Raw genomic sequence first — 22,121 nt, forward strand, 5'->3', positions numbered from 1 at the left:
GCTACACTATGGAATTTGGTTTTGCACTTTAATAGTTACTTAGTATACCAATTACTAATTTATGGTATTATTGATTAATATACATTTATTTGTGTTATTGCAATAATGAGGTCTATAAAGCTGCAACGTAAGAATTTCATAGTTACATTGTTGGTACATGTGACAATTAAACACATTTGGTTCGCTTGACTATTAATGTTGATTTCCTATTTAAAAGACCAAGTAAGGAGCAGCACAGTTAGTAATGAGGTGATGCTGTAGCTAGAGCTGCTGTACTTGCTCCACTGACCCATTTCTATCCTCCTCCTCGGATACTGTGTGAAGGCTGCACCATTGCCAGAAAGGCAAGAGTTTGCCCACGGGTGCATAGGTTTCCTCCAGAAACTAATGGCCAACAATCTACTGAAAATCACCCCTCATAGAAGGGGAAGGCAGGTGGAAAAGTGAGGCAGTGAGAGTGTGGGTTACAGGGAAATAAACGGGGGAACAGAAATGCTGGGAAAGCTACGAGAATTGTCACAGATTCAATGGGCCAAATTGCCCTGAGATTTGGCATTGATTCAATGGGCCAAATTGCTTTGAGATTTGTAAGAGATGCAATGGGTCAAATGGCCTCCTCTTGTAACATTATTATGCAATATAACATTAGCAGCATTGATCATGAAAGCCGGCTGCACTCAGAACCAAGCGGTAGGTCTGTGGTCAGGTCTATAGCATCATAATAACAGCTGAAAATGTGTTTGCCAAACTCTGCATGTCATCTGTAATCCTTGGAGGACAGATGGATGTTTTAAGTCCAGAGGGGATTGTAACTTCTTCCAACAGATTTATTTTCTAAAACTGCGTTAAATGCAAGAAGATGACTGATATCAGAGCACTATTATTTGGCAAAGAGTCAAATGTATCCTCCACAGGAGATGTAATAACAGCCAAGGTGCAACATTTTATCCTAGAGTTACAAAAAATATAATCAAGCATTGTCACAGCACCAAAAAAATTCTTGCCTCAAGCTATTGAGTTATCAGACGTACGGTACAGCTTGCCCAAGAGAGAGTTCAACAGTTGGTAAAAGTTAGTACAAGCTCTTTTCAGTTAATTTGTTTCCATTGTGAAATCAGAGAAAGACCGAAAGATAGAGTCACATTAAAGGAATCACCTACTCATGAAGGCTAATGTACAACATTTTAAAATATACATTTTACAATCTGTACTTTGCTGAAACGGCCATCATTTAATTCACAACCATAATTGCCTTTGAGAAAATGTGGAGAGCCTCTTTCTTGAAACTTCGGCCTTCTGGTGAGCAGACACAGAATTGTAACATCTACTACATTTCCCGTCTCTCTGATCTCTCCACCATCGAAGGGATCTTCTGGAGGGACTAGTTCAAAAAGGCAGCCAATATTATCAAACACCCACACCATCCTGGCCATGCTCTCAGCTCACTACTAAGATGGGGAAGGAGGTACAGAAGTCTGAAGACCATGACTACCAGGTTCAAAAACAGCTTCTTCCCACCAACCATCAGGCTCTTGAACACAACACAACACAAATCACTGCAACAATCATTTTTTAAGGACTGTGTCTTTGATTGCAATACGACTTTGGTTTTGCACTATTATGGTTACCTGTTATTATATTATTGTATCATTCATTACTGTATATATAAGATTGTTATTGCGTTTACAGGCCGATTCAACTGTAGCAAGTAAGAATTTATTGTTCTGTTGCAGCTACATATGGCAATTCAATACCATTGTTTATTAACAGGAGTTTTCAAATATGACATTCAATTAGTCATAGTCTTACAGCGTAGAAACAGGCCCTTCGGCCCAACTTGCCCACATCGGCCAACTTGTCTCATCTACACTAGTTCCACCTGCCTGTGTTTGGCCCACATCCCTCTAAACCCCTCCTATCCATTGTACCATCCATCAGAAGTAGTCAGTATTTAAACACATTATGCAATGCAATTCAATGATCCAGATGAAATATGATCGACTTAATGGTTAAATATTTTCTGAAATAAATCTAAATTATACCCAATTTATCACGTAAATCACTTATCACAATATTTGCTGTTCATTCATTTTCAAACAAGGTCAAAACAGTCTTGGGATACTTACGTACGCATGTGTTCCCACCCTCTGGAACAGCATAGCCTTGCTTGCATTCACACCCATAGGATCCAGGGACGTTGACACATTCAGTATTCGCACCACATCCATGGGAACTACCACCAGCACACTCGTCAATATCTGAGGAAATAGTGAAAGCCTTGTTACCAAGCAGAAAAATCTCTCGCAGTGAACATTTTCTAGTTAACAATTAACACGTTGAAATTGTACGGTCTTGCCCAAGGTCCAAGCAGATCTATGTTATAGTCATAGAGTTGCACAGCATAGAAACAGACCCTTTGGACACTTTGTCTATGGTCAACCAAGTTGGAATACTGGGCTAATCCCTTTTACGTTCATTTGGACTATAGTTCTGTAACCCCTTCCTGTCCATACATCTGTACAAAAATTGTAATTCTGTAGCATTATCTGGCATCTCATTCCAGATACAGACTACTTCAGAGTGAAAAAGTTGCCCCCGAGGTCTCTCCCCTCTCACCTTAAGCCTATAATCTTTAGTTTTAGAATACAATATCCTGGGGAAAATACTGTGAGCATTCACTTTATCTATGCTACATGATATTGTACATATTGTACACATCAATAAGGTCAGCCCTCAGTCTCCTACACTCCAAAGACAAAAGTCCCAATGCCATACTCCAGATAACATCCTGGTGAATCTCTTCTGCACCTCCTCCACCTTTTGTGGGTTTAAATTGTTGTAAAATGGTAAACAAATCCAAGCCAGTTGGTATGGCTTATTGTTTCTCCTAGCTACACATTACCCTTTAAAATAGGATGAAACATCTCACTTCATATTTTGTTGAGCAGAAAGAAAATTAATGCTTCAGGTCAATGGCCTTTTTAATGATCAAAACATTTGATCTGCTGAATTTATTGTTTCAGTAGGCCGAGGGGAGACCTTACTGAGGCGTACAAGATTGTAAGGGGCATGGATGGATAAGGTGAATGTGCACTGTCTTTTTCTCCAGGGTCGGGGATTCTAAAGCTAGAGGGCAAAGTCTCAAGGTAAGAAGCGAGAGATTTAAGATGGACCTCAGGGGCAACCTTTTAATTCAGCAGTCACCCCTAGTCCACTAGGACCTCACTAGTCCGTATCTGGAAAAATCTGTCTGAGGACGCTATAGATGCCATATAATATTTACATTCCTATTTTATATCCTTGTCCAAAACTCAAATAGTTGCCAGAATGTAAGGGATGTGAAATGAACTTTCAGTAATTTCATGAGAGAATAGAACAGAGGACATCCAACTGTAATCGTCTTCTCCAGACCCTGCCTTGCATGCATGTTCTTTTGGGGCTTATTTATGCAGGTACACCCAACGATGGCAAAGGTTGAGCGACAATGTTCATTGCAGTCAGGCTATGGGGGAAGGAATTGGCATGCTGGAAACGCAATGCCTGGCTTGTTCCCCATTTTACATCATAGAAAACATAGAAAATAGGTGCAGGAGGAGGCCATTCGGCCCTTCGAGCCAACACTACTGGCTCGAATCATTCTGAACTAATTGCCTCAGAGCTGATCAGAATTCCCAGACAAATCATTGAATTACTCGCTCACCACAATCCATGGAAGTCTGCGATAAATCAAAAGCTGTCGACATGAAAGGACACAAAGTGCAGGACTAACTCAGCAGGTCAGGCAGCATCTCTGGGGAGCATGGATAGGTGATGTTTCAGGTTGAGACCCTACTGGCATGATACTGAAATGTGCACTAGGGGCTGGTCGCCAACAACACGTAAAGAAAGCCTGAAGGGTCCCGACCTGAAACGTTGCCTATCCATGTTCTCCAGAGATGCTGTGTGACTCGCTGAGCAACTCCAGCACTTTGTGTCTTTTTTTGTTTGTTAACCAGCATCTGCGGTTTCTTGTGTTTACATGGATGATAGACGATTAAGCAAAGATGCAGCTTAGCAATGATATATCTCATGAGTGATTAGCCGAACAAAAGTACCAGTCAAGATCATGCCACATAGGAACCTGCATCGATTGAGTACAGATTTGCACTTGTGTAAATAACCCTTACCCTGTTTGTATACATTGTGTATGGAAGCAAATCATTTCACTGTGCCTGGTCACATGTGACAATAAAGTATTCCTATTCCTTCAAGATTGAACATGGAGTTCATGATTTAATGCTGGGTGAAAGATTTATGACACATTTTGTTCAAAACTACTGCCTGCGCTTTGAGCATTGGGTTTCCTCAGAACACGACACTGATAACCAGTTTTAGATTGCAAGGAGTTAATGAACTATTTAATTACCCCTGTGTGTAAACAACCTGCAAATACAGCAGCAAAGTGACTAGAATGTTCAGGCACTGGTCTGACTAGACAGTTCAGCTCATGCAGAAGCAGTTGTTCATGTGGGACTTTATCAAATGTTTTCTTCAAGTACAGATCCAATCATAAAAGCTTTCCAAATCCACTTGCAATTGCAGCAGCTCAGAATAGAAACATAGAAATTAGGTGCTGGAGTAGGCCATTCGGCCCTTCGAGCCCGCACCGCCATTCAATATGATCATGGCTGATCATCCAACTCAGTAGCCCGTACCTGCCTTCTCTCCATACCCCCTGATCCCCTTAGCCACAAGGGCCACATCTAACTCACTCTTAAATATAGCCAATGAACTGGCCTCAACTACCCTCTATGGCAGAGAATTCCAGAGATTCACCACTCTCTGTGTGAAAAAGGTTTTTCTCATCTCGGGAAGATTATTCCCGATGTTAGGGAAGTCCAGGGCAAGGGGTCACAGCTTAAGGATAAGGGGGAAATCCTTTAAAACCGAGATGAGAATAACTTTTTTCACGCAGAGAGTGGTGAATCTCTGGAACTCTCTGCCACAGAGGGTAGTTGAGGCCAGTTCATTGGCTATATTTAAGAGGGAGTTAGATGTGGCCCTTGTGGCTAAGGGGATCAGGGGGTATGGAGAGAAGGCAGGTACGGGATACTGAGTTGGATGATCAGCCATGATCATATTGAATGGCGGTGCAGGCTCGAAGGGCCGAATGGCCTACTCCTGCACCTAATTTCTATGTTTCTATCTCGGTTCTAAAGGATTTCCCCCTTATCCTCAAGCTGTGACCCCTTGTCCTGGACTCCCCCAACATCGGGAACAATCTTCCTGCATCTAGCCTGTCCAACCCCTGAATCACAACAATGGTCGGACAGATCCTCATTCTTCTGAAAGCAGAAACAAGGAACTGCAGATGGTGGTTTACCAAGGGAAGACACAAAATGCTGGAATAACTCAGCAGGTCAGGTAGCATCGCTGGAGAACATAGATAGGTGTCGTTTTGGGTCAAGAACTGAAATGTCACCTATCTATTTTCTCCAGAGATGCTGCCTGAATGCTGTCATTCCAGAATTTTGTGCCTTTCCTCATTCTTCGGAGGCCGTCTTATTTCTAATGTTTTGATAAATGTACATTTCTCTAGCTGCACAGTTTTGTTCTGATAATTATTGTGAATCTCGAGTGAAAAATAAAGTGCTGGAGGAACTCAGTAGGTCAGGCAGCATCTGTGGAGGGGAATGAACAAAATATTTCCAGTCGGGATCCTTCTTCCGACTGATGTCTGAGCCCCCAAGTTCCTCCAGCACTTTGTTTTGTGGTCAAAGTTCCAAACTCTTCAGTTCCTTACATCTCCACAGAAATAGCAACATTGGTTTCTTTGTAATCCATTAGGACATCTCCTGATTCAAAGGTATTGCAAAATTTGGGCATGGCGAGAGGGAAGAAGCCCTCCCATGTACATGTACAAATGCGGCTATAGATCACAGCCAGCTGTGCGAACTGAACAAACACGAATCGTATTGGGGAGAGTGGGGGAAGAAATGACATTTAATGAAAACCAGGCTGCTTTTGTTTTGTGTTAGGATGTTCTGTTAAATTGCTCAAGTTACTGGTGGCTGGGAGGGGGAAAGAAAGAAGGCTGGTTGCATCAGGAACACAGCTGTTGCCAAAAACTCGCTGACTGCACTTTAAGCCTTTAATCAGTGCCTGGAAGGTGCCAGTGATGTACATATTTTGGGCTGGCAAATTTCCAATGAATTGAAGAAGAATGTCAGGGTATTTGAAAGTGCCTCAGCTTTACTTGTTGAAATGTTCTCAAGAGGAATACTAGCCGTCTGGCATTCCAAATATAGGTATGCTGCACAAATGAAGGGATGACGATTGAAAAGTTTGTGGATCAGCCAAATCACAGACCCCACTTCACACTTTTATACAAGGTAGTGACAAGTATATAGGAAGAAGCAACTGCAGATGCTGGTTAATACCAAAAGGAAGCAGAGTGCTGGAGTAATTTGGCAAAACAGGCAGCATCTTGGGATAGTGACACTTCAGACTGGTTGTAGGGGAGGAGAAGAAAAAAAAAACTGGAAAGAGGGAGAGGCAGGAATCTTTAATGACAGAAAGAGTATCTTCACAATGGGTCGGTCAGATCGGAACCGCATAAATAAAGAACAGAGGTGATTTATTTCTTGGGAACTGAGAGAAAAACACTGGGGTGATGACAAGGCACGACTTGAATCAGTCAAACTGCCTCATAGTGGGCTAAAGCCTGGGATTAGTTCAGGGAGGTACCCCAAAGGAGGATTAGCATCATGTTTGCCTCAGAATCCGGACTGGCAAGACCCCAAGCACCACTGACCACTGCTTCAGCTCCACTGGCTGAGACTGGAGAGCTGCAAGATGGTGCCAGAATGTGATGATTCGCTGCCTGCTGTAAGGATCGACTTACAACCATTTCACTCTTCTACTGAAAGATTACACTCGTGTATAGTAATGATTTGACTGGAGAACAGTCAGAACAAGCATTTCATTGTATGTCAGTGCACATTGCAGTAAATAAATGAAACCAAAACTAAACAGAACAGAGGTCCTGAACATTGTCCAACCAGCCTCATGCTCTTCCCATCCCCTCACACCCCCACTCCTCACAGTCAGCTTCAGCTTCTCATGAAGATAATGGGATTAACTTTTCAGCCAAAACATTCCTTCCCCACAGATAATGATTATTTTAAATGGGGATGGCACAGCTGGTTGAGCTATTGCTTCACAGTGCCAGAGAATCAGCTCGATCCTGACCTTGGGTGCTGTCTGTGTGGCGTTTGCGTGTGCTTCCTGTAACTACATTGGTTTTCTCCAGTCCCCCGTCCCCCCCCCCAAGACATGGGGGTATGTAGTTTAATTGGTCTCTGTAAAATTGGCCCTGGTATGCAGGCGAGCGGTAACATTTGAGGGGAATTTATAACAATATGGAAATAATAAATTGGATTAGATTAGTGTTTTGATTAGTGCAGCTTTCTGAGATGATCTTAATGGAGAATTAATGTAAAGGGCAAGTATGATCAGTGTGCCACTGTGGGGCAAAGGGCTCGTTTCTAGTTGCATCCCTCTTAAAAAAAAAAGTGACAGTGCACTGTCTTTGAGGAGACGAGTGCAGTGGATGCTCACAGAGATGCTTCACATGAAAGTCCCTAATGCAGAGGCACAGCTCCAGCACAATAGGAATGACAATATCCAGCATTTATTTCAACAGTATGACATTTTGTTGCAGCCAGTGTCATTTACGACTTTCAAATCTCACCACAAATTTCACTGTCGCAATTGGTACATGCGACAATAAATGTCTCTCGTCTTATCTTGCATTGTCTGTAGTGGGTATCAAGCTTCAACCTACTTGGAGTGGTAGATCAAATCAGACCCACAGGCGACTGCTAGTTCTATAGTGATAGCTTAACTAGCTTCCTCAGTCCCCACATGCCACAGAGCACCAGAGACCCACGTTCAATCCAGACTATAGGTGCTCCCTGGAGAGAGTCTGAACATTCTCCCTATGACCCCTTGGATTTCCTCAAGGTGCTCCAGGAAACAGTTTCCTCCCATACCCCAAAGACAGAGGTTGGCAGATAAATTGTCCACGAGAAAGCAAATGGCATGTTGGCCTTTATAACAAGAGGAGTCAAGTAAAGGAGCAAAGAGGTCCTTCTGCAGTTGTACATGGCCCTAGTGAGACCACACCTCGAGTATTGTGTGTGCAGTTTTGGTCCCCTAATTTGAGGAAGGACATTCTTGCTATTGAGGGAGTGCAGCGTAGCTTTACAAGGTTAATTCCCGGGATGGTGGGACTGTCATATGCTGAGAGAATGGAGCAGCTGGGCCTGTACACTCTGGAGTGTAGAAGGATGAGAGAATATCTTATTGAATCATACAAGATTGTTAAGGGTTTGGACACGCTAGAGGCAGGAAACATGTTCCCGATGTTGAGCAAGTCCAGAACCAGGGGCCACAGTTTAAGAATAAGGGGCAAGCCATTTAGATCGGAGACGAGGAAACACTTCCTCACAGAGTTGCGTGTCTGTGGAATTCTCTGCCTCAGTGGGCGGTGGAGGCCAGTTCTCTGGATACTTACAAGAGAGAGCTGGATAGGGCTCTTAAAGATAGCAGTCAGGGGATATGGGGAGAAGGCAGGAACGGGGTACTGATTGGGGATGATCAGCCATGATCATATTGAATGGCAGTGCTGGCTCGAAGGGCCGAATGGGCTACTCCTGCACCTATTGTCTATTGACAAATTGCCCCTCATGCAAGGGATAGAACAAGAAGGGTTAGTGCAAATAATAATTATTGAAAGTAGGATTTATACATGTTTAAGATAAATGTGCATTTGATTGCTTGTTTCCAAGTTGTATCTCTTACACCACTACAATCGTAGTCATGTTTGAATTACCAAGGCGAGTCTAATTCACACAAAAAAGTGATGACGTTAAGTTAGAAAATCAAGTATTTAATGATTAGCAAGACAAAGTTGCTTGCAATATAGCAAAATCTCAGTATAAATTTCATTTGAACCTTACATGAAGGCAGGAGAAACAGGAAATGGAATAGTGGTTAGAGATTTAGCTGTTAGAGCTAAAGGAATCAAGGGGTATGGGGAAAAAGTTGGAACAGGGTACTGATTTTGGATGATCAACCATGATCATATTGAATGGCGGTGCTGGCTCGGAGGGCCGCATGGCCTACTCCTGCACCTATTTCCTATGTTTCTAAAGTTATCCACAGAAAGAATACTTAATTATCACAGCATGTCAGGCAGCATTTCTGGAGAAAAGGAATAGGTGACTTTGAGTTGAGACCCTTTTCAACAGTTATTCCAGCATTTTGTGTCTGTCTTCGGCGTAAACCAGCATCTGCAGTTCTTTCATCTATTTAATTATGTTGTGCTGAAAGTTTGAACACAGCAGGTGAGGAGTCTAAGTATTGTTCTGATGAAGCCAGCATTCCATTCCTCTAAAAGGCTGACGAGATCCCCAAAAATGTTTTTTAAAGATGCCCTTTAGTTTGACAATGATGTGTACATCAAGCAACAACTGAGAACACTCAGAAAATTACTTGTAAAACGTGAAGGGACTTTGCAATGAGGGACTATGGCTAATATGCACGCTTCCAGAGTTCACATCTCAGAACTTGTAAAGCAGTCTATAAGCTGGATGGAACTGAAGCACTATTTATCACTGATGGAAAAACTCATCAAAATATCTTCTCCATGGGTACTGCAAGGAGGAGGAATCTTCCAAAGACAAAAACTTTCAGCAAATCTGGACTGGCAGAGGAGAGTTATTTTGAGCTAGTCTCACAGGACCACACATTCCACAAATTGAAGCTGTTCACGTTCTTGAAATCATGCAGTTTGTGCCAAGGTTCAGTATGCTATTTTAGGCGCCACCTATTGAATCCAATTTTTGGTGTTCCTGCAATTGGGCTGACAATAATGGCTCTATAAACTCAAATTACACCGCCTGCTCAGAAAAAGCAACCCCCCCCCCCCAGTATAGACTTTATCACACCCTTGGCTTGCATCCAACATGCCCCACAGTCATGTCAAGAGAAAAAGGCATTGACTGCAGATTATAATCATTACTGCAGCTTCAGATACCGCGGTTAGGAGATGATCATAGCCACCTATAAAAAGTGGCAGAACTCCACTTCAAACGTCACTCAGTAAACTAAGCTCGAAACATCCCTCATTGATATCTTCAAGGTTATCCAGGACTAAAAACTGCACGAAGGAGTATTAATTAACTCTTCTCACCCAAAAATATTAAAAGGGAATATCACTCAAGCCACCCATTATGCTGAAACCAAATCTTAATGTTGGCAAGGATAGGGTTATTCCTGTGGCCTCCAAGGACCAGAGGCCTCACATCCAGGCCAAGTCTGCAATGAGCAGTGCAAAATAAAACCTGCTTCATACAAACAAAAACTCTACTATTCACTATTTAACTTGCATCCAGGTTATATATCACAAGATTCTGCAGATGTTGGAAACAAAAGCAAACTCAAATTTTAAATATTTTTCATGAGGAAAATAAATCAAGGAGGCCAGGAACTTGGAAATTAAATGGTATAGGTTTATGGCAAGGGGAGAAATCCAAGAGGGATCTCAGGAGTAACCTTTCCCCCCCACTCAGAGGGCAGTCTGTACCTGGAATGAGCTGCCAGAGTAAGCTATTGAATCATATAAAATTACACCATTTGCACAGACTTATGAATAGGAAAGGTTTAGAGGGCTATGGAACAAATGCAGGCAAATGGGACCAGCCTGGTATGCAATGTGGTTAGTATGGATAAGGTGGGCTGAAGGGTTTGTTTTCATGCTGTATAGCTCCATGACACCAAGGACATATTCATTTCAATGGCTCATATGACAACAAAAAATGCTCCTTTAGCATAAAGTAGCCCCAGACCATAATCGTCATGCATAAATGAAGTCGGGCAACATCGTTGGCAACAACAGTCACCGCCCTGATGATCTCAATGCTTTTTACGCCAGCATTGAACAAAAGTCAGTGGAATGATGTCACCCACCCAGAGACCATCGGGTGCACCTGTACCAATCATCCCCGTCAAAGACATCATAGATCAACCCACTGAGACTAAATCTACAAGAAGCAACTGGCCTGGATGGAATCCCCAGCTGCATCCTCAGGAATTGCACAGAGAAATTGGCAGGAGTACTTGTGGACATCCCTAACCTCTTCCTCTTCCATCTGAGCTTCCCACTTGCTTAAACACAACCGCCATCATCCCAGTGTCAAAGAGCAAGGTAGTGTGCCTAATGACTCCGACATCCACCATCATAAAGCACTTTCAGAGGCTGGTCCTGTACTATACTATGCTTTAGGCACTGTAGAACGCATCCCACCAGGATGCATCATAACTTTGGCAACAACTTAAGTAAACAAATTCAAGAAACTCAGTTCCTGCCATCATGCAATCCAGCCTTTCCATTAACTCCATCTGCACTTCGTGGCCCGGGAAAGCAAATAACAGTCAAGGAGCACTTAAACCCTGATCATTCCCTCTTCTCTTCTGTTAAGCAGAAGGTACAACATCTTGAACAAACATACCACTAGATTCAAGAACAGCTTCTTCCCTGCTGTTATCAGACTACAAAACAGACATGTCATAATCCAAGGATGTATTTCTGATCTTCCACGCTACATCGTTGCTCTCCTTAATATTTTTTTTTGAAACTCAGTACTCTAGCTGTTACACTATTTTTAACAACCCTTCCTTTCTCTTTTTCACTACCCATTGTACTCATTTATAGTTTGATTGTTGCATTGTATAGAATGATTTGCCCAGATAGCACATTTTTCCACTGTATAATCCAACAAATGCAAAATGAGGCTGAATATACAAAATATTGCCATGTTACTGCAACACAACTTCAGGCACCAATTCAGCTCCCTAATCATTCCAAATTAGTTATTTTCACTAAATATTTAAGCAAAATCTGTGGGACCAACTTTTTGTAAAAAGTCCTCCTTCATAAAATCAATTTTATTCCCCATCGTATCCAAGGGTCGAAATTGCAAAAGTATGCTTTTTAGTGTTGGTCAGTGCTATTTTGTAGACTAAGTATTGCCAGTACACATACTTCCTTGCTGTTTGAGTCAATGGAGGATTATCATCCTTTAAGCATTTTAGGACTGACAGTCTAATTTAATTGGGGTTTTTTTTTTGTTTGTTTTTTTAAACTTTAATAATTTTTGTAATATTTTAAAATGTTAAATTAAAATTGTATTTTAACTTTAGAGTGTTGGCATATACCGTCACAAAAAAAGCATTGGGGTTGGCCAAGAAATGTTAGAAAGAAGGAAGATTTTAATCTTTCTAAGAATTGTTAGAAAGATTAAAAGATGGACAAAGGAATACAAATATTTCATTTTTTCGGCGTGTACCTTTGCAAACCTTGCCATCGCCTTCATAGCCTGGTGCACACGTACAGATGTGTTCATGGTCATTCAGTGCATAACACTGGGCCTTGGGATCACAGTTATGGCTTCCATCCTGACATGGATTCACCGAGTCAGGCCTTGGATTACCTACGCAGGAAAGAGGAAAAATATACATCAGTGAATATGAATAAGCGCTATACAATTCCAGAAATCATATCACAATTCAAGAACAAGCAACTATGGGATGCAATCAAACCAAAAGTTGCTGGAAACACTCAGTAGGACAGGCATCATCTGTGGGAAGTGCCAACATTTCAGCTCGAGGACACTGCAAAAAACAGGGAGGGAGGGAAGAGAGAAGAGAGATCCTCCAGGAGTCTCCTTCCACATCCCAAAAGGTGTGGATCAGTGCATTACGGACAGTTTACAGGGACCAGTTAATGTTCAGGTAAGTGGTAGAATCTGGGGAGCGTGGAATTAACGCAAATGAGTGCTTAATGGTGTAGTTTAGAGATATAGCATGGAAACAGGCCCTTCGGCCCACCCCGACCAACAATCCCCGTACACTAGCACTATCCTACACACTAGGGACAATTCACAATCTTTACTGAAGCCGATTAACATACAAATCTGCACTGTATCGATGGTTGGCATGGTCACAATGACCTGAAAAATCCATTTCCATGCCATATCTCTACATTTCAGCAATCACCCTGGTGACCTTTCATTGCATTCCCTAAGCTGCAAGTATATCTTATGTAGAGATATAATCTAGTGCATACATTCCAATCCAACAATCTCAGGAGGGCCATGTATTGCAGTAAGATGGTATCACAAGTGTACTTGCATTAAAAGCCAACATGCAGTTTGCCTTCCATGCTGTTTGATCTGCCTGTATGTCAATTCATGGATTGGGACACGTATTAAACATCAAATACATTAAATTTCTTCCCCTTTTTTCAGCTATTTTTCTGACCACATGACCTCATTTTCCAAATCTTGTTCCGTCTGCCGCATTCCGCCCATTCAAATTTACCATTGATTTTTGGTCCAAAGTGCTGGCGGAAGTCAAGGGGTCAGGCATCATCTGTGGAGGGAATGGACTGATGACATTTTGGGCTGGGGCCTTTCAGACTGAGGAAGGGATTGCTATAGAAGCAGTCAACAAATGTTTATATTTCTGCACCATTTTCATGGAACTTTTCCCACTATTTATGCCATCAGTCCAAAGAAGGTTCCCCTCTCAAAATGTCATCTGTCAATTCCTCCACAGGTGCGGCCTGACCTGCCGAGATCCTCCAGCTTGCTTTAGTTTTCAGCTTGGCAATAGATGCATGCATTGCCTACATAGATAGTAGGCAGCAAGAAGAGGGCTTATATTTGGAGATTTGTAGCATACGAGGAGTTCTTGACAGCACTGGGCCTCTACTCGCTGGAGTTTAGAAGATTGAGGGGGGACCTTATTGAAACTTACAGAATAATGAAAAGCATAGATAGAGTGGATGTGGAAAGGAGGTTTCCACTGGCAGGAGAGTCTAGGACCAGAGGTCATAGCCTCAGAATTAAAGGGCACTCTTTTAAAAATGAGGCGAGGAGGAGCTTACATAGAAACATAGAAATTAGGTGCAGGAGTAGGTCATTCGGCCCTTCGAGCCTGCACCACCATTCAATATGATCATGGCTGATCATCCAATTCAGTATCCCGTACCTGCCTTCTCTCCATACCCCCTGATCCCCTTAGCCACAAGGGCCACATCTAACTCCCTCTTAAATATAGCCAATGAACTGGCCTCAACTACCCTCTGGCAGAGAGTTCCAGAGATTCACCACTCTGTGTGAAAAAAGTTCTTCTCATCTCGGTTTTAAAGGATTTCCCCCTTATCCTTAAGCTGTGACCCCTTGTCCTGGACTTCCCTAACATCGGGAACAATCTTCCTGCATCTAGCCTGTCCAACCCCTTAAGAATTTTGTAAGTTTCTATAAGATCCCCTCTCAATCTTCTAAATTCTAGATAGTATAAACCAAGTCTATCCAGTCTTTCTTCATAAGACAGTCCTGACATCCCAGGAATCAGTCTGGTGCACCTTCTCTGCACTCCCTCTATGGCAATAATGTCCTTCCTCAGATTTGGAGACCAAAACTGTACGCAATACTCCAGGTGTGGTCTCACCAAGACCCTGTACAACTGCAGTAGAACCTCCCTGCTCCTATACTCAAATCCTTTTGCAATGAAAGCTAACATACCATTTGCTTTCTTTACTACCTGCTGCACCTGCATGCCTACCTTCAATGACTGGTGTACCATGACACCCAGGTCTCGCTGCATCTCCCCCTTTCCCAATCGGCCACCATTTAGATAATAGATCATTTAGATCATGATCCAATAACATGATTCTTTAGTCAGAGGATAGTTAACCTGTGGAACTCATTGCCACAGAGGGCTGTGGAGGCCAAGTCAGTGGATATTTTTAAGGCTGTGATGGACAAATTATTGATTAGAACGGGTGTCAAGGGTTATGGGGAGAAGGCAGGAAAATTGGATTAGGAGGCAGAGATCAGCCAAGATTGAATGGCAGAGTGGGCCGAATTCTACTCTTATAACTTGTGAATAGAGGCCAGAATTGCAAGAATGGGCAAAGCAGTAGAAACATTGAAAATGTATTTTTCTCTATTTCAAAACCCAATGGTTCAGCAGTATGGTTCATTTCACCTTTTTGGTCCCATTAATTTCTCAAATATTAAGATTTTTTAATTTTTGCCAATTTCTTTGCTCTCTCCATTTATTTGGGATGTTGGCTTCCATCAGTTCTGAAAGCTCTGTACATTTTCTATGAAACTAGTCAAAATATTTAAATTTGTGATCCATTTTCTTATCCCATCCATGCAACCTCCACTTCATGCTTAAAGGCAGCCACATTACAACAAAGAAAACATTTAACTTTAGCTAATCTTTTTTGTTTATTACTTGCTCCCACGTTTCCTCTCAGTGCCTTACTCTTTCTTCACTGAATTCTCTCAGTTCTCTAGCTGAACATTTTTTTTTGGGGGGGTGGGGGCAATAGAGATCTTCTGATCCAATAACATGCTCAACCTCTGTCGATAGCCAGTTAAAAAAACAAAGTGACGTAGCCAAAACAGAATTTTATAGACCATGCAAGCAATAGCCATTGTTTCTATACCTTTTAATCTGATTTCCCACAGCCTTGAAGTTGGCTTTTTAAGATTAACGAGTTTAGATTCAGATTGAACCAGAAATCACATCAATTGTAATACAATGCTACTGAACCCTAAAGGCCCATTAACAATTAACCCTTTTAAACAACACCGCACTGGTCACCTCCAGTTCCTAATCTGAAAACCATCTCTAATTCACATCATCAATGTCTCTTCCTTGCATTTAATTCCCATTCTCTTCGCTCCCACACTGGCTGACTCGCTGGTTCATCCAGAGTGTATGTATATCAAGTTTTAAGTCACATTCCAACCCACCCACCGCACACAAAAAACATATCTACATGTGAGGCAGCATCTATGGAGAGAAGGAATAGGCGATGTTTCGGGTCGAGACCCTTCTTCAGACCTATGTCTGATGAAGGCATGATGACATACCTCCACTCTTGATGTCAGCTGCAAAAGGTACTCAACTATAGAATCACTCCTAAACATATTCAAACAATAGTTTGGGAGGTTTTAAAACTTGACTAAACTCCCCCCAAAAGAGATATTCAATTCTATTTTACTTTTTGTTTGTCCAGCCCTGTGAATGACTTTCTATATAACATCACTTTAAAAAGCAGAAAATAAAGAAGCAGAGGGCATATGGTAATAGAGGAAAGATTGGGTAAGAGATAAAAGATTTGGTACGAGAGCTTGGCCATACTGACTTCATTCCATAGAGTGCAGAAGGCTGGGAGGTGACCTTATAGAAGTGACCTTATGACATTGTGAGGGGAAAAGATAAGGCGATTGTACAGATTATTTGTGCCAGGGTCGGGAATAAAGAACTAGGACATAAGTTTAAAGCAAGAGGGGAACCAATTCCAATTTAGTAGGATGCATTTATTTGTAACCTGCATTGACAATTATTGATAATAACAGAGCTATAAATCAAGGCCCGTCTTTTTTGCATTTTTTAAAAATTTGTGTCTGATCATCAGGACCAAGTGAAGATACTTAAGAGGTGGACATTTGCTAGAAGTCTATTAGAGATTTCTTTCTTTATTCTCTTCCTTGATGGAAAATTGACTGATAAGAGCACATTTCCTACTGAAACTGATCATTGCAGGGAAAACCGATTCCAGCTCTACATTGTTGTATATTACACGGAAATAGATTCTTGGTCATACATTTGTTTATTAGAAAGAAAACGTTACCAATAGTAAATCCCACTGTTGGAAATCAGTGTAAACTGTTCGCAATAATGAAACCCAACTTGCATCAATACTTGGGCTTTTTTGTAGACAAAGATTTGTAGACATATAATCACTCCTTATTGTTGGTGTCTATGGTAGATTGTCTGCTTAAGCTGTTTAAAGGCCTGATTGCCTAATTAAGAGGGTTTTTTTTATTAAATTAAAACTTTAATCTTTCTGAAAGTTCTTAAATGTAAAAATCTGTTGTTTTTTCCTAATATAAAAGGTGCTGTTAAGCTGTACTGTTGCAAAAAAAAATGATCAGTACACAATATTACAAGGAGAAACATGGGTATTTTAATGTAGCTTGTTTGTGATCCATTTTACTCAAAGGACATTATCTCAAGCATTGAATTTGCATGGCTGCCTTTGGGTCAAGAACCAACTTACTCACTGGTTCAGAGTGAAAGGAGCTTTGTTAAGATTTGACGTCTCGAGTCACTTTCTCACCCCTTCCAGTGACCTTGGTGTTGGGCCATTATTCAAATTCTCTCCTTGCCCACTGCCTCCGAGAATGTCCGTTTATTGGTTTACACATGAGCAAATACTTCCTATGCGTGCAGAAACAATCTGCAGCTATGGGTCAGATAGTTTGCAAATAGTCATTCAGTTTGTGTTACAACTGTGAAGGAATAAAGTACCTTAAAATGACCAAATGAACAATGCTTTTACCCCAACAGGTGCAAGCAAATATTATTCAAATTCATTTGTTCGAAGTGAATGATAAAGGCCGGACTTAAATAAAGCAAGCATCCCAACTCTGCAGACATTGCAACATCTTATTCCTTCCCCAAGGAGATAATGAAAGAATGCAGACACAGATTCTAACTTAGATAGTCACTCACCTCTGGCAGGTCCAATCCGGTTGATTGTTGCATATCTGATCACTTGCTCATCCCGATCATAGAGAACAAAAATATGGTCTGCATTAAGTTGTTGGGCATCTGGAATGGTCTTTGGCGCATGCTCACAATCATAGTAGGTGATGTTCTGTCTCAATTGATAACGATGTGTTTGTTTCTCACCATTTCCAGCTTCAACAGAATAATCCCGGTGGGCTGTGGAGGTGACCGCTGCACAGGGAAGTTGAAAAAAAAAAGGTGCAAGCTCAATATTTATGACTACAAATAAATAAGACAAAGAGACCCAAGGACTACAGTGCAATGCAGTATGCCAGTGTTCAGACAAAGGACAATTGTACAAAATGGTTATCCATTTTTTTTTTAAAATCTTCTAAATTAACATCAAAGCTATATAAAACAATTGCACACAAGAACATTTCAACCAACAAGTTAGTACAGTGGCACTACGGTAGAGTTGCTGCCTTACAGCGCTAGAGATCCTGACTACAGGTACTGTGTACGGAGTTATAGACAATAGGTGCAGGCCATTCGGCCCTTCGAGCCAACACCGCATTCAATATGATCATGGCTGATCATCCCCAATCAGTACCACGTTCCTGCCTTCTCTCCATATCCCCCGACTCTGCTATCTTTAAGACCCCTATCTAGCTCTCTCTTGAAAGCATCCAGAGAACCTGCCTCCACCGCCCTCCGAGAATTCCACACTCACAACTCTCTGTGAGAAAAAATGTTTCCTCGTCTCCGTTCTAAATGACTTGCCCCTTATTCTTAAACTGTTTGTAAGTTGTCCCTGTGACAGTACGGGATTTCTCAGAGTTCTCTGGTTTCCTCCCACTTTCCAAAGACATACAGGTTGGTTGGTTTCTGTAAATTATCCCTAGAGTGCAGGATTTTACTAATGCACAAGGCGATTGTTGTCGGCGCACACTCAGTTGGCCAAAGGGCCGGTTTCTATACTGTACCTCGAAACTAAACTATGAAGAAATTGGAGGACATGAATTGAAAATTGATTGAAAGATAAAGCATGGAAACAGACCAGTCAGCCCACACCAACCGTCCATAACTCTTTCATACTAGTTCTGTTATCCCACTTTCGCATCCACTCTCCATACTGGGAGCAATTTACAGAGGCCAATTATCCACACGTCTTTGGGATGTGGACGAAAACCTGAGCACCCAAGAGGAAACCCATGCAGTCACAGGGAGAAAGCAAGAGGTTTACACAGCACCAGAGCTCAAACCCGGGTTTCTTGCGTTGTGAGGCATCGGCTCAATCAGCTGAGCCACTGTGGTGCCAGAGGACCCGCACATTGAAATTGTCACTAAAATAATTGGAAATTCAAAGAGATGAAAACACATGACTGTGAACTTGAGACTTAACGCAATTGACATACCAGAAGTGGAGCGGTAGAGAAGTTCTTCGTATGGTTGGATCTGGATTGTAGCTCCCGCAGAAATATCAGGCAACTCTCCCTCAATCTCCGTAGTTACACTGAGATAATTGTGTGCATCCAAACCCCGAGCTATTTGCATTATATTTAACTGCTCATTGCCTGGATAAAACGTGATGTCGATACTACGAATAAATTTGGCACCTGGAGGAGATTGCACAAAAAACAAATTACACAATGAAATTGACCAATACTGTGATATGACATTTGTTAGAGACTTTTTTGCTCAATTCTAAAAATTGGGAAATCACATTCAAACCAGATGGCAATTATTTACATGCAAAAGCAGACATTAAAGAAGACCATCAACATTGCCAGGACTGGAGGGCTGTAGTAATAAGGAGAGATTGTGTGAACTGGTCTTTGACTCATTGGAATGTAGGAACCCAAGTGGTGACCAGACAGGGTTATTAGTCAGAGACTCAGTTATTAGTCAGAGTCATACAGCACGAATACACACCCTTCAGCCCAACTCATCCATGCCAACAAACACCATCCAAGATAGCCCCATTTGCCCCGGTTTGGCCCATATCCCTTTAAACCTTTCCTATCCATGTACCTGTCCAAATGTCTTAAATGTTATTTGAATACCATCTCAACGACTTCACCTGGCAGCTCATTTCATATAGCTACCACCTTACGAGATAAATGTCCCTCGAGTTCCTATTAAATCTTTCCACTCTCACCCTACACCTATGTCCTTCATTTCTTGATTCCCTTACCCGTGGAGGGAGGGGTGGAATTCACCTTGTCTATTCCCCTCATGATTTTTTTTTTTTTTTTTTTTTTTTTTTTTTTTTAACACATCTATAAGATCACCCCTCAGCCTTCTGCACTTAAAGGAATAAAATCCTAGCCTGCCTGACCTCTTCCTATTACTCAGCCCCTCAAGTCCTGGTAACATATTCACAAATCCACTCAGCATCTGTTCCAGCACAATGGCATCTTTTCTAGAGCAGTGTGACCAAAACCAACTGCAGCACTCCAAATGCGGTCTTACTGAACAATAACATCCCAACTTCTACACTCAATTCCCTGGCTGCTGAAGGCCTGCATACCAAATGCCTTCTTCATCTCCCAACCATGTCACTTTCAAGCAACTATGTATGTGAACTCAATCTCTCTGCTCTACAACACTCCAGAGCCCGCTCGTTCACCGTGAATGTCCGGCACTGGTTTGATTTCCCAAAATGCAACATCTTATATTTTTCCAAATTTAACTCCATTAACCATCTCTTGTCCCGCTTGCCCAACTGTTTAAGATCCCACCAATTCATGATAACCATTTTCACTGCTCCACTTATTTTAGTGTCATCTGCAAACTGTAAATTATAGGCTCATTTGTCTATAGTTCCCAGGCTTTTCCTTGCAGCCCTTCGTAAATAGAGGCCCAACATTAACCATCCTCCAATCTACCGGCATCTCACTTGTGTTTAACGATGATTCATATATCTCAGCGAGTGGTCTTGCAATTTCTTCTCTAGCTTCCCAGAGTGTCCTTTGTTTGTAAAATTACAAGGTGCACAGATATAATAAACTGTCAGTCTTTTCCTCAAAGCAGGCAAGTTTAGAACTCGCGGGCACAACTCAACAATGAGGAGAGGAATTAGAGATCTGACGGGTTTATCCACACAGAGGTTGGTGATTATTTTTAATTAGTTGGTAGAGGTAGATACAAATATAATGTTAAAGAAACATAGGGACAAGTACATAGTTAGGAAAATCCCAATGGAGGCAAATAGAGTCATACAACAGGGCAACAGTCCTTCTACACAACTTGGCAATGTCAATCAAGATCCCTCATTTATTCTAGTCCCATTTGCCTGCATTTGGCCCATCTAATAATAATAATAAATTTTATTTATGGGCGCCTATCAAGAGTCTCAAGGATGTAAGGGGAATGAAATAAATAGTAGAGACATGACTAATACACAAAGTAAAGACAGAATTCAATACAAAACACAATACGAGGCAATTCATGCACAGATGAAAAGGGAGGGGGACGTGGGGCTAAGGATAGGCAGAGGTGAAGAGATGGGTCTTGAGGCGGGACTGGAAGATGGTGAGGGACACGGAATTGCGGATCAGTTGGGGGAGGGAGTTCCAGAGCCTGGGAGCTGCCCTGGAGAAGGCTCTGTCCCCAAAACTGCGGAGGTTGGACTTGTGGATGTAGAGGAGACCGGCTGATGTGGATCTGAGGGATCGTGAGGGTTGGTAGGGGGAGAGGAGGCCAGTGAGATATGGGGGGGGCCAGATGGTGGAGGGCTTTGTAGGTGAGGATCAGGATTTTGTAGTTGATCCGGTGGGAGATGGGAAGCCAGTGAAGTTGTTTGAGGAATGGAGTGATGTGATGCCAGGATTTGGTGTGGGTGATGAGTCGGGCGGCTGCGTTCTGGACCAGTTGGAGTCGGTTGATGTAGGTGGAGCTGATGCCAAGGAGAAGTGAGTTGCAGTAGTCCAGTCGGGAGGAGATGAAGGCATGGATGAGTCTTTCAGCAGCGGGAGGTGTGAGAGAGGGTCTGAGTTTGGCGATGTTGCGGAGATGGAACCTTTCCAATCAAAGTACCTGCCCTCGTCTTAAATGTTATTGTACTTCTCCTTAATTTCCTCCTCTGGTAGCCTGTTCCACACACCTACAACCCACAGAGTGAATGGGATGTGTAAAAAGGCATCAGTCGGCATGAAAGAAGTGGGCTGAACGTCCTTCACTTGGTATCAGATACCAATTCCCCAATTAATAAGTTCACAGCAGATCCAGTTGTGACCTTTCCATCTGCCAGTGGTAATTGAGAACCTTATTTGTTTCCAATAACTCTTCATTCCACATGGCTGAAGAAAGCTCACGAGCCCCAGAGCATTTCAGCAGATGTAACAGACTAACAGGCAGGAGCAAGGAACCGTAGACAATGGGCTTTGTCCAACAATCAACTCCGCTGTCAGTCTACGCCTCACGAGGTACATCCTGCAGGTGTACAACACCAAGGTGCTCCACGCGGCCCATGATAT

The 22,121-nt window shown here is 42.2% G+C and overlaps 1 protein-coding gene across 9 annotated transcripts in view; it reads right to left on the bottom strand.

Annotated features, from left to right (window-relative positions):
• The window catches only part of nid2a (nidogen 2a (osteonidogen)), a 120,962-nt gene that overhangs the window by 89,007 nt on the left and 9,834 nt on the right, over positions 1-22,121 (bottom strand). For all 9 annotated transcript variants that reach the window (XM_055640404.1, XM_055640409.1, XM_055640405.1 and 6 more), the window contains exons 7-10: positions 19,059-19,259; positions 17,647-17,874; positions 12,393-12,536; positions 2,127-2,258 (exon numbers count right to left, since the gene is read on the bottom strand). In XM_055640404.1, coding sequence (XP_055496379.1) covers positions 2,127-2,258; positions 12,393-12,536; positions 17,647-17,874; positions 19,059-19,259 — 705 coding nt within the window. The remainder of the gene's footprint in view (positions 1-2,126; positions 2,259-12,392; positions 12,537-17,646; positions 17,875-19,058; positions 19,260-22,121) is intronic.

Source organism: Leucoraja erinacea, chromosome 9, assembly GCF_028641065.1.
Source record: "Leucoraja erinacea ecotype New England chromosome 9, Leri_hhj_1, whole genome shotgun sequence".
In the NCBI taxonomy this organism is placed as follows: Eukaryota; Metazoa; Chordata; class Chondrichthyes; order Rajiformes; family Rajidae; genus Leucoraja; species Leucoraja erinaceus.